The sequence below is a fragment of the Tupaia chinensis genome, unplaced genomic scaffold, assembly GCF_000334495.1.
Source record: "Tupaia chinensis unplaced genomic scaffold, TupChi_1.0 Scaffold144346_1, whole genome shotgun sequence".
NCBI classification, from domain to species: domain Eukaryota; kingdom Metazoa; phylum Chordata; class Mammalia; order Scandentia; family Tupaiidae; genus Tupaia; species Tupaia belangeri.
The window spans coordinates 2092991-2108487 of NW_006204205.1; the positions used below are offsets into that span (position 1 = coordinate 2092991).

General features: G+C 59.7%; 1 protein-coding gene across 7 annotated transcripts in view; it reads right to left on the reverse strand.

Annotated features, from left to right (window-relative positions):
* Positions 1-6: 6 nt before the first annotated feature.
* Positions 7-15497, reverse strand: part of TCF7 (transcription factor 7) — a 33555-nt gene continuing 18064 nt past the window's right edge. For 3 of the 7 annotated variants that reach the window (XM_014583598.2, XM_014583597.2, XM_027767638.1), the window contains 8 exons: positions 8169-8280; positions 7321-7411; positions 5612-5704; positions 4381-4500; positions 3774-3936; positions 3576-3683; positions 2777-2825; positions 7-278 (listed from right to left, as the gene is read on the reverse strand). In XM_014583598.2, the coding sequence (XP_014439084.1) occupies positions 199-278; positions 2777-2825; positions 3576-3683; positions 3774-3936; positions 4381-4500; positions 5612-5704; positions 7321-7411; positions 8169-8280 (816 nt within the window). In that variant the 3' untranslated portion in view covers positions 7-198. Of the gene's footprint in view, positions 302-2776; positions 2826-3575; positions 3684-3773; positions 3937-4380; positions 4501-5611; positions 5705-7320; positions 7412-8168; positions 8281-15497 lie in introns of all 7 variants that reach the window. The other 4 variants (XM_027767639.1, XM_014583599.2, XM_014583601.2 and 1 more) reach the window with 2 other exon arrangements.

Below are 15497 nucleotides of genomic sequence, written 5' to 3' on the forward strand. Positions count from 1 at the left end.
ATGCCTGCTGCTGTCCCTGTGCACCCTGCAGGGCGCTGCAGGGGGCCTGTGGGGGCCCAATGGCGGGGAGGCTGAGAACAGCTGAAAGACTCGGGGGTGTAGGTGCCGGCTCTGCAGGGCTAGCAAGTAATTCTGTGGGGAAGCAGGGCAGCAGAAGGTATGAGGGCGAGTCCTGGGGAGCTGGGGACCTGGGACAGCCTAGAGCACTGTCATCGGAAGGAACGGGGCTGGGGCAGCGGCCTTCTCCGGGTAAGTACCGAATGCATTTCTTTTTCCTCCTAGGAATAGTGAAGAGAGTTATCTGTAAACAGAGGGTGAATTCATAGTCATATACCACAACCAAAAAATGCTCTCCTTGCATAGGGCCTAGCTGACCCCTCCCCACGACTTGGGTGAAATGCCGATGCCCTCATCAGAACTAGTACTGCAACTCTCCTGGGTCTGGCCAGAATTTAGGACAGGTGCAGTTCCCAGAACAGCCACAAGGTGGCACTGGGACCTTTTGTAGCTAGGCCAGGGGCGCCTCCCGGGAGCCATTTCCTAGTCTGGGCAGGCTGCTTAAGGTGTGCTTGTGGTGTTCAGATCTTGCATTATGGTAAGGGGTGCAGTGTCTGTGGTTTCTTGGCTTAATCCCAGTCCTTGGAGCTGGACTAGAAGAAAAATAGTGACCTCGTCCATTACCATCCCGGAGTCCTCTGAGTCATAATCTGTCTGCGAGTAGCATGGAATAAATGGGATAGGACCTCCTCTGAGGACAAAGCTGCTTACCATTTTGCACGGATATATGGGTGTGCATGCGTATACCTGGATCCTCCCCATTCCTCTTTGCCTTTGGATAAGGAATGGGACAGATAAACTGAGGGGTTGGACAAGTGTTCTTTAGAACCAGTACCTGGAGTACCCTCAGTCTTGGCCCTGCCACCATGTGAGAACTTAGACCACTCGTTGAGTGAACCCTTCTCCCTGTTGTATGGTGACACACAGGCTTGTTGCCACAGGGCCCTAATGGGTTCCCTAAGTGCAAAACAGCAAGTCATGTGGCTACCCTGGCAACCAGGCTATTGGGGGGTTCTCTGTCGTCACCTTGTCTTTCTGAGTTAATGACTTGGTGGTACAGGCAGGAAGCCCGACTGGAGAAAGAAGTGAGGGAGACGGTGGGCCACACTGATTGTGAGGCCCCGGAGCGGGGGCTCAGGCCACCTAGTGGTGTGTGGCAGATCTGTACTGAGGACATGCTAGGTCCGGCCAGCACCAGAGCCACCTGAGCCTGCCTCCCCACTAACATTCCACCTCTCCCTGTCCACTCCTCACACCTAGGCCCAGGTGATCTTTTCTACAAGCCGTGACTCCCATTCTTAGGAGAAATGGGCTCCCCAGTCTTCTGCTTAGCCTATGGGGATTAGGGGTCAAAGGAGGGGGGCCACAAGCCCAGCAGAACATGTGGGGTGTCAGGGAAGCAGCTAGAAGCAACAGGAGATTGACGGTGGGGACAAACCCACCTGCACGGACCACACCAATCCGTCTGCTGGTTGAGGCCAAAGCGAGCACGGCATTTCTTAGGCGAGCCAGGGTCTGCTCACAGCCATGCCAGAGGGGCAGAGCAGGGCAGAGGGCGAGCAGGCAGGCAGCAAGGCAGAGCAGGGCCCAGAAAGAAGAGGCAACATCAGTGTTAGCCAGTTACAGACACCCGTAGCCCCTATCGGCAGAGTGGGCCTCTGCACGGCACAGCCAGCCCCAGTGAGAAACCTAGGGCCCAGAGCAAGGGGTCAGAAAAGGTGGGTATCCAGCTAAGCAGCAGAGGCAGTGGGAAGGATGGCAGGATTGGAGGGGTCCTCTCAGGCCGGCTCTGCTCTGTGGCTGGTGGGCCTCCTTGCAGCATTAGAAGAGCCCAGGCAGGCCCATGGGATTCAGCCTTTCTGCCCTGGTGCTGCTCCCTGCCCATTTTATCTCGTTTTTCTTCATCCTTGCCAGTGCCTAGTCTGCTTGACTCCCTCAAAGGATAAGATGAAGGCCATCGCCTACACCTACTTACACGTTCCCAGATAAAAAGAAGGGCTGGGGACTTCGCCCTGCCCTGTCCCTGCTGCCCTGGCCGCCAGCCTCCTCTATGTGGGGGCAGCACAGCTGAGAACGCCATGGGTGTGGAGTCGGAATGGTCAGGGTTGGGGCAGGAATGGCCCGGAAAGGAGGCCTGCAGCAGGGGTAGGCTCCTGGGTCCTCTAGACACTGCACTTTTGCACTGCCACGAAGAACAGGCAGAAGGGGGTGAGTGAGAAGAGAAATTCCCAGGCACCAGTCAACAGGTTGTGTGACTGCTGGGCCTGGACCTGGGACCTGGTTCAGCCTCTGCCAGACAGCCTGCTCCCCAACCAGGCAGAACTGGCAGGATGCACCGTCTGGGCTGGCAAAGGTGTGTGTGTGTTGGGGGGAGGACAACACCAGACACGTGAAGTGGCTTCTGCTGCTCTTCCCTGGGGCTGAGGGGAGTTCCTACTGTGTGAGTTTGACGTGTGAGATCCAGGTCGTTTCCAGAGGACCCTCTCAGCCTGTGGCTCCCTGGCTTGTGGGGTTCCTTGCAGCATGGGGGCTGCAGATGAGCTCAGGCAGTTCCATGGGGATCTAGACTCTCTGCCTTAGGGCTGCTCAGCCCCCACCCCACCCCCTGTCCTGAAGGTTCCAGACTGCACTCTCTGCCCTTTCTCTGGGCCTGAGCTGGGCTGCTCTTGAAACGGAGGCATGAACAGCAGCCTCCACTACTGCTGAGGGGCGGCCTCACCTGTGCTGGACTCTTGGTGCTTTTCCCTGGACCGCCTCTTCTTCTTCCCCTGCGAGAACAAGAGGAAGGGGCCTCAGATCTGGGGGCAGGTGCTGGGGTAGCTGCAGCCTGCCATCCAGCCTGGCCCTGGGGCTGTGGCCCCTCCTTCCCGGGGGCCAGGGTCTCTCTATTATGTATATATACTTCCGAGACAGGGTCGCCCCATGTCATAGTACTGCCTCGGCCTCCCAGCCGGGACTCTCAAGCACATGCCACCATGCCCAGCTTTTTTACAGACAGGGACTTGCTATACTGCCCAGGTCAGCCTCGAGCTCGTGAGCCTCTTGTCTCATCCTCCCTGAGTTGCTGGGGTTATAGGCACACGCCACCATGCTCAGCCTCCTGTGTCCCAGCCTGTGGTCCACAGGAGCTTAACAGCGTGTCACCATGGCAGGCCCTGGTGTTTCTTGACTGCAGTCCTTGCTAGGCTGCGATGACGAGCATAAGGGACCCCCTCTCTCTCCCAAAGTGGCCTCCAATTTGAATAGAGAGAGGGGACTTGCAGGTCCCTGCTTCCTCTTCTGCCATACAGTCCAGTCATGTGTTGCACAACGCCATTTGAGTGCCTCTGGAGCAGAGCACAGGGTGTGGGCTTGCCTTCAGGGGATGTTGCTTTGGCTTGGTCTGTTCTGCATAAGCCAAGGGAGGCCTTGGCCTCCACACCCACCCTCCCCTGTGCCTTCCCTGCTGCGATTATGGCTAGAGCTACGTCTTCGTGAAGGCCCTCCTGCCCACCCCTGCTGCGTCACAGGCCACTCACGTAGTTGTCCCGCGCCGACCATCCCGGGTACAGCTGCATGTGCAGCTGCCTCTCCTTGCGGGCCAGCTCATAGTACTTGGCCTGTTCTTCCCGCGACAGCGCATGCCACTGCAGTGGGGGAGGGCACACGGGTGCACGAGGGAGTAAGCAGGGCGAAGGTGGTCGGCCCTCCCTACCAGCCCCCTGCCGTGGCCTTACCCTGCGGCCCAGGATCTGGTTGATGGCGGCGCTCTCCTTGAGCGTGCACTCTGCAATGACCTTGGCTCGCATCTCCTTCATGTACAGCATGAAGGCATTGAGGGGCTTCTTGATGGTTGGCTTCTTAGCCTCTTTCTCCACCTTGGACTCCGCCTGCGTCTTCCTGAGCGGAACATACCCAGATCGCTCAGGACCCCACCGGCCCCATCCCTGCCTTCGAGCAGCGGGGTTCCGGGTGGGCTAAGTGCACACTCTCAGGGCTCTGTAAATGGTATCCCTTCTCAGCTCTCCCAGCGAGTGAGCGGAGAGTTAAGTAACTGCTCCTTACCAGGGACACTACAGCCAGGGAGGGAAAGCAAGTGTGGGACTTCTCAGCCCCTCCCTCTTGGCTCGGACAAAATCCTTGTTTCCTACTAAACCCCTCCTGCTTCTGAGGATCAAAAACTACAGCGGCCACAGCCACAAGATAGGCCTCCTGGCAATCCTTGGAGCTGCCGGCAGCAGGCTTGGGCGCGGTGGGAGCCATGCGTGTCCTGGCGGAGAGACTGCTCACCTGCCTGTCGCACACTTTCCCGCCCCACCCCTCATGGCGTGCCTTTTCACTCACAGGCTGCGGTCATAGGGCTGCATCTCCTGCTTCCCTGAGGAGGGCACGATGGCCGGGTGGGGGATGGCTGCAGGGTGACCAGGTACACCGGAGCCTAGCATCAGGGACGGGTGGGTGAACCTGGAGGCAGGAAGAGAGTTAATTCTGAACCGGAAATTAAGGGCCAGACCTTTGGACACACATGAAGGCCCCTGCACGGTACAAAGGAACACAGGTGAACAGATACCCCAGCCCCATCGACCTGGACACAAGTACACGGAGATACAAATACCCACTCCTGACACACTGCGTAGACACACTGCAGGACTGATAGAAGCTGTTCAGGTGGCTGCTGAGTCCCGCTAGCTGTAGCCAATCTCCTTACCTCCTGCCCCCCCCAGCCCAGCCGGAACCCATGGCTGGTCCTCACTCTCCTCATCGACCCTCCCAGGCCTCTCCATACAACAGCCAGAGTGACCGTTGAAAAGAATCCGAATGCTCCCAGTGCTTCTGCTGAAATGACCCAACTGCCTGTGATGAAACCCAGGCTCCTCCCTGGGGCCTGCACGCCCTGCACGACATCCCTGCTGGCACTTCCAGCCTCATCTCTTCCCCAGGCTTCCCATCGCTCCCCGTCCCGGCTGCCTGACTACCGCAGTTCCCCTTGTCCCCCTCTCTCAGGAGATGGCACCCTTCCCGTGACACTCTCCCTGACACATCAGGCCTGGCTAGTCTCAGTCTCCTCAGGACTTTCCCCTCACCCAGCTGGTCCACTCAGCTGGTACTGGGTCCATGCCTTGGGCCCTGGGCTGTGAGCACCAGTGAGGCTGAAAATGTCTGACCCTTGCATGACTGGCACCAGGTCTGTCACTGAGGAAGTCAGCTAAGGAAAGGGACATGTACACGGCTCCCACTCCTGCTGTTCGGTAGAGATCACGGCTCCTTCCTGCTCGCACAGGAGTGGGATCCCTGAGCAGGTAAAGCGCTGCCTCGGCTTGGGCAGAGCTCAGGGGATGTCCAAGAGCGTCCTCTGAGCTGCCCGTTCCAGCAGGGACGCGGGGCAGAGGGTGTTCTGCTGCACTCCCACTATCTTCACTCTCAGGTGCAGGGCAGCAGGGAGCTGCAGAATGACACACGGACAGATGGACAGACGACCAACAGAGGGCAAGCACTGGCCTGGGCATGGCCTTGTGTGGGCACTGAAGCCTGGGCAACAGGAAGCAGGAGCCTGGCTGCAGGGTAGGGGACTCACCTGGGGTAGGGGGCGCCAGGGGCTGCAGTGGGGGCAGGGAAGTGCTGTCTATATCCGCAGGAAGGGGACAGGGGGTAGAGAGGAGGGCTGGGCCTGTGGTTGGGAGAGACAGCTGTTAGCAGTGTGGCTGCTGGCCAGGCATGGGGAAGGGCTTCACCTTGCTGGCCTGACCCACAGCGAGACAGGTGGGCCTCTGCTGGGACCTCTCCAGTGTGTTTCAGGCATCCACCACCAGGGGGCAGTTTGGGCTGCACCTATTTCTATAGGCTTGTCCAGCTGCTGATTGATTGATCGGGAATGGTAGACTTCTGCCCAGGCACATCTAGCCTACCTCCTGTATTTCCTCAACAGTACAGGGATGATTTCTGACCCACTCTGCATGTCCAACTCCTGGTCAAGACTTTCAGGTCTTGTGTGGCTAAGTGACCCCTTCCCAAATTCCTGAGACCCAAGCTAAAAGAAGCACCCCTCTGGCCTCCTGCAGCCCTTAATCCGAACACTGCTAGTAGTGCCCCGTAACTGTCTGGCCTCTTGCCTGGACTGCCCACTCGGTAGACTGAGTCTAAGAGGGCAGGGACCTAAAGATGAGTCAGCCTGGCACACAGGGCTCACTGCAGAGATGGCTAAAATACCCCCACATCTCTCCTGGCAGCAAGTGCTACCCGGTGGGAGGTGGGAGAGGAGGGGAGCAGAGCCACCTCCCCTCTCCTGGGCCCAAAGTCCCACATTATAGAGCGTCAGTGGGTAAACTTCTCTGGGCTCCCATCTCTTGGCCTTCAAGAGCTTCTGACATAGGGATGCTTTTGAGAGGCTGGCCCAGGGATTTGCTTCCATAGAACCATGGTCTGGCCTTGTCAAGCTGGACTCTGAGCAATCAGCCCTCTGTGATCCTGGGGTACTCATGGGAGTAGTCCGGGTTCGTATGGAATTGAGCCTTGTCCAAGGACAGTACATGCATACTCTGGCCATGGGCAGAGGGCAGGTGGGCCCAGGGTGGGCCTCTGGCTTGCTCTGCCTCCCCAGGAAGCCAAGCTTTCCTGCTCTGTCCTGGTGCCCACCCCAGCAGACAGGCTAGACCTGCCTGGGTCCCACTGTGGTCGACGAGTGAAGAGCCACACAGCCTGCTGAGACCGACCCCAGCTAAGGAGGAGCCCTTTGGCCCACAGGCCTATTGATGGATGTGCCGGCTGCCTTCCCTTGGCCTAGCCTTAGTAGTCCCTCCCAGCAGCCACCACAGGGCCAAGGAGGGACTCCACCACTCAGGCAGCTCAGTCGAGGTGGCAGCACTGAGACCAGCAGGAGTACCCTCTGCAGCTAGGCAGCTGAGACACAGCAGCCCAACAGCCATCTGTGCTGTCACCTCCCTGTTCAGGCCTCCCTTTTCTTCCTCACATACTCATATGGCTCTGGGGGTCCGTGAACAGCCCAGAGTCTTCCCATCTGAGGGGTCCAGGAGCCCAAGTCCCTTGGTCCCTGAGGGAGAGTTCAGATGGGAAGGGGTTGGGACCAGGAGCCAGGCTTCCTCTGTCCAAAGCAGTGTGTCCAGCTCCCTGAAGAGTGCCCATAGGCCAGGAGACCACAGGGACCCCGGCCCAGAGCCAGGCTGGGACAGTGCTGGCAGTGGGGTGCTCAGCACAGGGTGCAGAAGGAAAACAAAGGGCAGGCATGGGACCCGTGTGGTGTCCCTTTTCCACGGGGCCCATACTCACCAGCTCACAGTGTGGGGGAGCTGCCCCATGCTGCCCGAGGTCAGAGAGTAGAAGCCAGAGAGGTCAGGGGTCTGCAGAGGCCTGTGGACTCCTGAGTGGAGAAGGGCACATAAGCAGGTGAGCCAGCCCTGAGGGGCTACTAGAGCAGCTACGACATCCCAGCGCCCCCTACAGCATCTTGGATCCTTCCCCTCTGCTAGAGACCCAGACATCAACCAGTTTGTAACCTGGACTCTCCCGGGGTGAGACCAGTGCCCCTTTGTCGGCCAAGGGAACGGGGTGCAGAGGGTGAGTGACTTGCCCGAGAGCACTGGCTGGCCCCTGGGCTGAGGTGAGCACTCAGAAGAGAGGGAGGCCAGGCCTGGCTAGCCCCTTGGCCACTGCTGGTCTGCAGCTGGGACCTATCGGCCGGGGGCTGTGCCCTGGCAGCCCCCTGGACAAGGGAGCCTGGTCTGGAGCGCCAGGGCTCCACCCGCCCCCCGGCGTTGAGTCAGGAGGTTTCCCACAGCTGACGATGGCGGGTCTCAGAATGACTCTGCCCGAGGCCAAGGTGAATCAGCCATCACAACCACCACTTTCCATTTTCTCACCGGAGGAAAGGCTGAGTTTTACAACGCTCAGTGCTCAGAGGCCTGCTCCTGTGCTGGCACCAGGGAAACCCACAGCTTTTAGGTTGCCGTCTCAGCCTGACCCCCTCCTCCCTCCCTGCCCTCTGCTACCCTCATACCCCCCGACTCTCCTGCGAGCACGTCCTTCGGGGTCTGGGCTTGACAGCTCCAGGCTCCGCAGCTGTGCAGTGGGCTACCTGGTCTCAGGTGGGGCCAGTCCTCCCCCACCCAGGCCTGTACCTTGTTTCTGGCTGACATCCGCAGGTGCAGGTGTAGGGTGAGGGCTGCTGAAATGCTCATAGAGAGGAGAGAGCTGGGGGACGCTGTGAGGGGGCTGACTGGCCTTGTTGTGCTGAAAAATGAGGAGAGCGAGTGAATGCGGGAGTCCTGAGGGAGGGAGACTCGGGGGTGGGGGTGCATCCAGGCAGAGCCCCAGTGAGCTGTGTGCCGGCAGCCCAGGTGGCAAGGACTGGCGTCAACTAGAGGCCGCAGGGAAGGGCACGCCCACGCCGCCTGAGCTGTGTCCAGAGGCCGTCCTGCCTGCCAGCCCCCAGACTTTGCCTGAGTCACAGCACCTGGAGAACCTCTTGGCCTTTCAGGGCACCCAGCTCCAGGAGGCATCTCACCCCAGCTCAGAAGACCCTTCCTGACCTCCCAGTCTCAGACCCCCCAGCTTGCCCGAGGGGCTTGCCTACAGCCTGCAGCCCCAATAGCAGGACACGGTCTGACCATCTTGTCTCCCCTAGAACAGCCTGACGGTCTCGTCCCTCTCCCTGCAGCCTCTCTCCTGGGGATTCTGGATCTGATCTGTCCCACCTCGGGCCTCACAGGACTGTGGACACAGGGAACGGCCCTCTACAGTCCCGTTAGGGGAGGTGGGGCTGCGAGGGGCCCAGCCCCACACGTCCTGCTTCCTGCCCAGCACAGGACTCTTACTTTTCACACTAGTGGCATGGCTCTGCTGTGAGATGACTCGTCAGCAGGCTGGGAAGGTTTCCCACGTAACCTGGCCACAGGGCGTCGCTGCTGGGGCCAAGGCGCACACCTGTGCCGGCCAGGGCCCTGGAGATACCATCTCTGAAAAGCCGGCAGTGGGCGGCCGCTGCTTGGCTGGGCACAGAGGACAGTGTCTGTGGCCCGTGGCACAGAAGAAATGGGACATCTCGGGCAAGAACACAGTAAGAGCTGTGTCCTGCCCCCTCCCCCGTGGGTGAAATTCCCTACTGAGTGATTTTAGCTGATTCCTTACATGAATGCTCTCCTGGTGGTGAACGGGGCTCTTGATTCCTTATCTCCAGGTCTGGGGAGCTCTGGGCTGACTCAGTGAGGAGCTTGGCACAGGCCCCGTGGCACTTGGCTGCTGCAGGTCCAGGGTGAGGCTAGACCTGAGCCCCCTGCAGCCAAGGCATGAAGGTCCCAGCTGGGCACAGGCTGTCACCTGTCCCTGCAAAGGCCCTGGCCTGTCACCTTTCCCCACAGCCCCAGGCCTTGGGGAGACGCTGCCCCGACACCTGTCCCCTGCTCGTCGCCTGCCACCCAGAGGCGCCTCACCTAACGGCTACCCAGGCCGCCTCCTGTCCTCCAGCAGACAGGAGTGGCTGTCCTGACAGGTGGCTGGCAAGGGAGAGAAGTGAGCCAGGGCAGCTGCGGGGTGTGTGACACATGTGACATACCAGTCCTGAGAACCCGCCACCGCTGGGCACTACGCCAAGACCGTGCAAGCCCAGGTGCCCTCCCACCAGGGTACGACAGGCAGGCTGCCATTTTCCCCTCGTGTAAATCCCCCCGGCTACCACCCCGTCTTCCTCCCCTTGACAGACACCTCCGCAGACCTGTCCCCGTCGCTGCCTGTAGTTGTCAGCTCTTGTTCTCCCTGCCAGCCAGTCCTTGCCCCACCTCCCACTGGATGGCTCCCGTCACGGTCCCTGGGGACTGCCAACATCCTGACCTCAATGGCTAGTTCCCAGTCTCATTTTGCTCGCTCTCTCAGCAGCATCAGACACACCTGACCTCTTCCTCCTCCTCAACTAGTTTCTTCTCTTGGCTTCCAGAATGCTACACTAGCTGATTTCCTCCAGCCATAGGGGTGGCTTCTTCTTGCTCTTGTTTCTGACCCCTATCCTCTTCCTCTCATCCAGGGTTACCAGGGCTTCGAACATCTTCATCTGATGCCTCTACGTTCCTGTCTCCGACCCCCTTTCCCCTCTCCAAATGCCCACTCAGTTCTGCTCGGAACTCTGAAACACAACCCCAGACTCAACTTACCCAAACCAGAACTTTTTTTTTTTTTTGGAGAGGTTTTCGCTATAGGGCGCGTGCGCTCGCCAGACAGACAGAGAGAGACAGAGAGACAGAAAGCAAGAAATCACCCCCCAGCGGGGATGGCCACGCCGCAATCCCTTCTCCTCCATTCTCTTCTCAGGATCTTGGGCACGCACGCACACGCTCCCGGAGTGAGTTTTAAGCCACCAGGTCCAGGACGCGAACCACGGTCGACTACGTGGGAGTCCAGTGACATAGCCATTATGCTAACTGCTGGTTCCCCCAAACCAGAACTTTTGACTTCCTGTCCCAATGTGTCTGTCTTCCTCAGCTACTGGTAACTCCATCCTTCAGTGGCTCAAACGAAAAGCTCTGACTCGTTCTTGCGTCTTCTCTTTCTCTCATACCCGGTCCAGTTTATCATCAAATCCTACTTCTCTGCCTTCAAAACATGCCTGGACTCCAGCCATCCCTGTCCCCTACCCAGTCCAATCTGGACTCCCCCCAAACCTCTGCTTCTCTCCTGCCCCCGTAACCAGCCTTCTGCCTAATCGCCACACATGCCACACTGTGCCACGCCCTGTCTAATGCCCCCAGGGGCCACACTGTCTTACCTGGGGCCTGCGAAGCTCTCCATGGTCAGGCCCTAGTTCCCTCAACCCCACACCTTCCACTCCCCTCCCTGCTCGCAATGTTCAGGACTTCTCATGCCGGCCTTCAGCACCCCTCTCCATCAGTCCAGTGGTAATGATTTTTACAGTTCATTTTTATTCATGATAGCACAAGCACGCACGTGGTAGGGAGAGAGGCAGGGAGACCGCTAACGGATCGTACCACGGTCCTTTCTCCTCCCACCAGGACCCTGGGCCATGCACGCAAGTGTGAGGCAGACAGGGCCGGGATCTGAATCCTGGTCGGCCACGGAAGATCCGGCTTTCTCTGCACAGCAACTAGCTGCTGGCCACCCACCCAGTGACAGCGTGCCGTGATACGAAACACACCGGGAAGCCCACCTCCGGGCTCGCTGCCCTTCTCACTGGTCATTCCACCAGAGGGGCCCGGGCTAGTCTCATCTGTTGTCTGGGCTTGAGCTTTCTCCCCTGTAAAATGGGGACGAGAATATCCATTTTGGATCAGCTTCACAATGTAGTGGTTAAGCCCTGTGCATTGGGAGCCAGATCTTGCATGTCCAAATGCAGATCAAATCCTGACCCTGGCAGCTTGAAACACACACTGGGCGTGTATGTGTGCATGCCCCAAATCCTCACGGGAAAGAGAAATGGAGGAAGGACTGCGGCGTAACCAAGCTCCGCTGGGGCAGGCGGGCATCCGTGCTCTCGCGCGCATACCCGCTGGCAGTTAAAAAGTGAAAGAATATCCCTCCTATCCACCTCTCCGGTCACAGGTGTAAAAGCCTGCTTTGTCCTATAGCTTTGGAGAGTAGGAGCCGAGGTTCTGTCACAGACAATGTCCTAGAGGCCCTGAGGCCTTTTATCCTGACAGGACAGCACTGCCAGACAGCATCGCCTGACCAGGCCTCAGGGCCCACTCCTTCAGGAACACTGGGCCCTGGCAGAAAGCATCCCACCATTCACCACCCAAGGGCGCAAATGCCTGGAGCCCCAGCCTGAGAGATGGGATGAACCAGGGGGTTTCATGTGTAAGCCCGTTTCAGAGAAGGCCCTGCTTTCCAGCCTTGGCTCTGGCTCTCTGACCCTCAGACTGACTAGGCCTGGCTGGTGGAGTGGGTGGCTCTGACCCTGACTGCCTTAGGGGCAGGGCTTGGGGTCTGAAGTGCAGCTCTAGGAAGGTCGTCTCGGAGTCTCCGCTGTGCCCACTGTGTCCTGAGTTGGGGGGTCTGTTCGAGGACTGTGACAGGGTGGCTTCACAACAGGTAAATGACCTTCCCTGGGCTTTGGCCAGGATGCCCTGGAGAGTCCTCCTGCCTGAGAGAGGGCCAGAGATGACCATCCTGGCCATGCTGGGTCTCCAGGTCCAGCTTTGCTGCCTGAGCTCCGGGCTACAGCACAGCTCAGGCTGGGTCTGGAAAACCCATGTCCAGCTCAGCCTCCAGCTGCTGGCCTGGCACGTGTGCATGTGTCCATGTGTGTGGGGGGGCCTGCGGCTGGGCAGTGGGGTGGTTCTCCCCAGCCTTCTCTGGGAACCGAGGAAAAGCCTCATTAAACAAGAGTCTGCAGCAAAACCCTGAAGTGCTAGGTGGGCAGGAGTGGGGCTGAGAATGTGTCCTAAGGTGGAGGCCCTGGGGTGGTCAGGATTCCAGGGCAGGGCATTGAGAGTGGCCGGTCCCTCCCATATTCGTACAGGCTGCCTCCTGCCTCACTGCCCAGCCCCCTCCATGCCTGGTGCTGGTAGCCAGGGGGGACTGTCTGGCCCCCGGCGCCACAGCGTGCCGTGATACGAAACACACCGGGAAGCCCACCTCCGGGCTCGCTGCCCTTCTCACTGGTCATTCCACCAGAGGGGCCCGGGCTAGTCTCATCTGTTGTCTGGGCTTGAGCTTTCTCCCCTGTAAAATGGGGACGAGAATATCCATTTTGGATCAGCTTCACAATGTAGTGGTTAAGCCCTGTGCATTGGGAGCCAGATCTTGCATGTCCAAATGCAGATCAAATCCTGACCCTGGCAGCTTGAAACACACACTGGGCGTGTATGTGTGCATGCCCCAAATCCTCACGGGAAAGAGAAATGGAGGAAGGACTGCGGCGTAACCAAGCTCCGCTGGGGCAGGCGGGCATCCGTGCTCTCGCGCGCATACCCGCTGGCAGTTAAAAAGTGAAAGAATATCCCTCCTATCCACCTCTCCGGTCACAGGTGTAAAAGCCTGCTTTGTCCTATAGCTTTGGAGAGTAGGAGCCGAGGTTCTGTCACAGACAATGTCCTAGAGGCCCTGAGGCCTTTTATCCTGACAGGACAGCACTGCCAGACAGCATCGCCTGACCAGGCCTCAGGGCCCACTCCTTCAGGAACACTGGGCCCTGGCAGAAAGCATCCCACCATTCACCACCCAAGGGCGCAAATGCCTGGAGCCCCAGCCTGAGAGATGGGATGAACCAGGGGGTTTCATGTGTAAGCCCGTTTCAGAGAAGGCCCTGCTTTCCAGCCTTGGCTCTGGCTCTCTGACCCTCAGACTGACTAGGCCTGGCTGGTGGAGTGGGTGGCTCTGACCCTGACTGCCTTAGGGGCAGGGCTTGGGGTCTGAAGTGCAGCTCTAGGAAGGTCGTCTCGGAGTCTCCGCTGTGCCCACTGTGTCCTGAGTTGGGGGGTCTGTTCGAGGACTGTGACAGGGTGGCTTCACAACAGGTAAATGACCTTCCCTGGGCTTTGGCCAGGATGCCCTGGAGAGTCCTCCTGCCTGAGAGAGGGCCAGAGATGACCATCCTGGCCATGCTGGGTCTCCAGGTCCAGCTTTGCTGCCTGAGCTCCGGGCTACAGCACAGCTCAGGCTGGGTCTGGAAAACCCATGTCCAGCTCAGCCTCCAGCTGCTGGCCTGGCACGTGTGCATGTGTCCATGTGTGTGGGGGGGCCTGCGGCTGGGCAGTGGGGTGGTTCTCCCCAGCCTTCTCTGGGAACCGAGGAAAAGCCTCATTAAACAAGAGTCTGCAGCAAAACCCTGAAGTGCTAGGTGGGCAGGAGTGGGGCTGAGAATGTGTCCTAAGGTGGAGGCCCTGGGGTGGTCAGGATTCCAGGGCAGGGCATTGAGAGTGGCCGGTCCCTCCCATATTCGTACAGGCTGCCTCCTGCCTCACTGCCCAGCCCCCTCCATGCCTGGTGCTGGTAGCCAGGGGGAACTGTCTGGCACAGTGCCCAGAGCCCAGGGCCCCTCCGCCAGTGGAACGTCCCGCTCCAGGGCCTCAGCACAAGGCTGTCCCAGGGCCAGGCTTCCCAGACGACAGGGTGGGTTGCCTGGGGCCTCTGAGTGTGTATGGGGTGCCTGGTGTCTGGCACTCCCCATCTCCTCCCCCAGTGGTCACTGTGCCCAGCAGGCCCCAAGACCTAGTGGCACGCCCTCATCGCTGTTCTCTGAGGGCAGAGTATCCGACAGAGCTGGCCCCCCACGCGGTCAGGGCTCCACGTGGGGTAGGACGCAAGAACACACAGTGACTCGACTCAGCAGCAGTCCAGGCTCCAGGATCGGGACACGCCAGGCGTGTTCTCTGCTGCCTCCCCCATACCCGGTGACACCCAGGACAGTTCCAGGTCTGAGAGACCCTAGGGCTACCGCAAGAGGCACCCCTCCATCCCACAGGCTGGCCCAGCCTCTGCCGGATGCCTGGCCAGGGGCTCCTTCCCGGCAGAGGTGCTCACAGCTCTTCCTGCTCACACCGGCTCACACCTACACCCCAAAGTGCTCTTGCCCTTCTGGGATGTGTCCGGTAGCCCATGGCTAGGCTCTGCCCCCTCTGGGGCCCCCGTGTGCCCTCTCGCTCAGAGGGCTGGAGCCGGGAGGAGGGCAAAGCAGAGCCGGGCAGGAGGTGCTGGAAACAGGGACTCCTGAGCCAGCCTCCTCTCTGAAGTCAAACTTGGGCCCGGCTGGGCTCCCCTGCTCCCCCGTCAGCCTGCCCCCCCCCCACTTCCTGCAGGCTCAGGTGAAAAATAAACACAGTCGGCATTTTCCCTGCAGACCGCAGAGGTCTGCTCAGAGGCCGTGTGCACGCCGAGAGCCCTTGCCGCCGCCAGCAGAGAAACTCCCTCGCCTCTGACGGTTGACTCTGAAAACCCCCAAACGCTTAAGCCCCACAACACTTTCCCAGCGAAGAAAGTTGCTGTTTCCTCGCCTCAAGCCTGAAGGGGTGGGGGAGCGTGTGAGGGCAGGCAGGGCCTTCCTAAGAAGGCCTCCCTGTGGCAGGAGGTTGTGCCAGCGGCCCCCCGAAACACACCGGGATGCTCTGTCGATCGCTGTCGGCACACACGTCTCATCAGGGTGTTCGCCGAGCTCCTACTGCGTGCCAGGCAAACAACAGCCGAGTGTGTGCCACGCGCTAGGTTCGGTTCTGCGCGCCCGCCAGTTTAACTCAGGCGCCGCTGAAACATCCCAGACACGGGTGAAATGACTATCGCCGTTTGACAGAGGAAACAGGTTCAAGCTCACACAGCAAGGCAGGGGCAGAGGCAGGGACAGGGGCAGGGGCACGGGCAAGGGCAGGGGCAGGGGCAGAGTTGGGGTGCCGCCCCCTGGGCTGCGAAAGTCCTCTGGTTCTTAAGGACAGAGCGATGCGCAAGTGCGGGGAAGCTGACTTAGCCTAAACCCAGTCTCTCCCTGCTCCAGAGTGGCTGGGGGGGGGGGG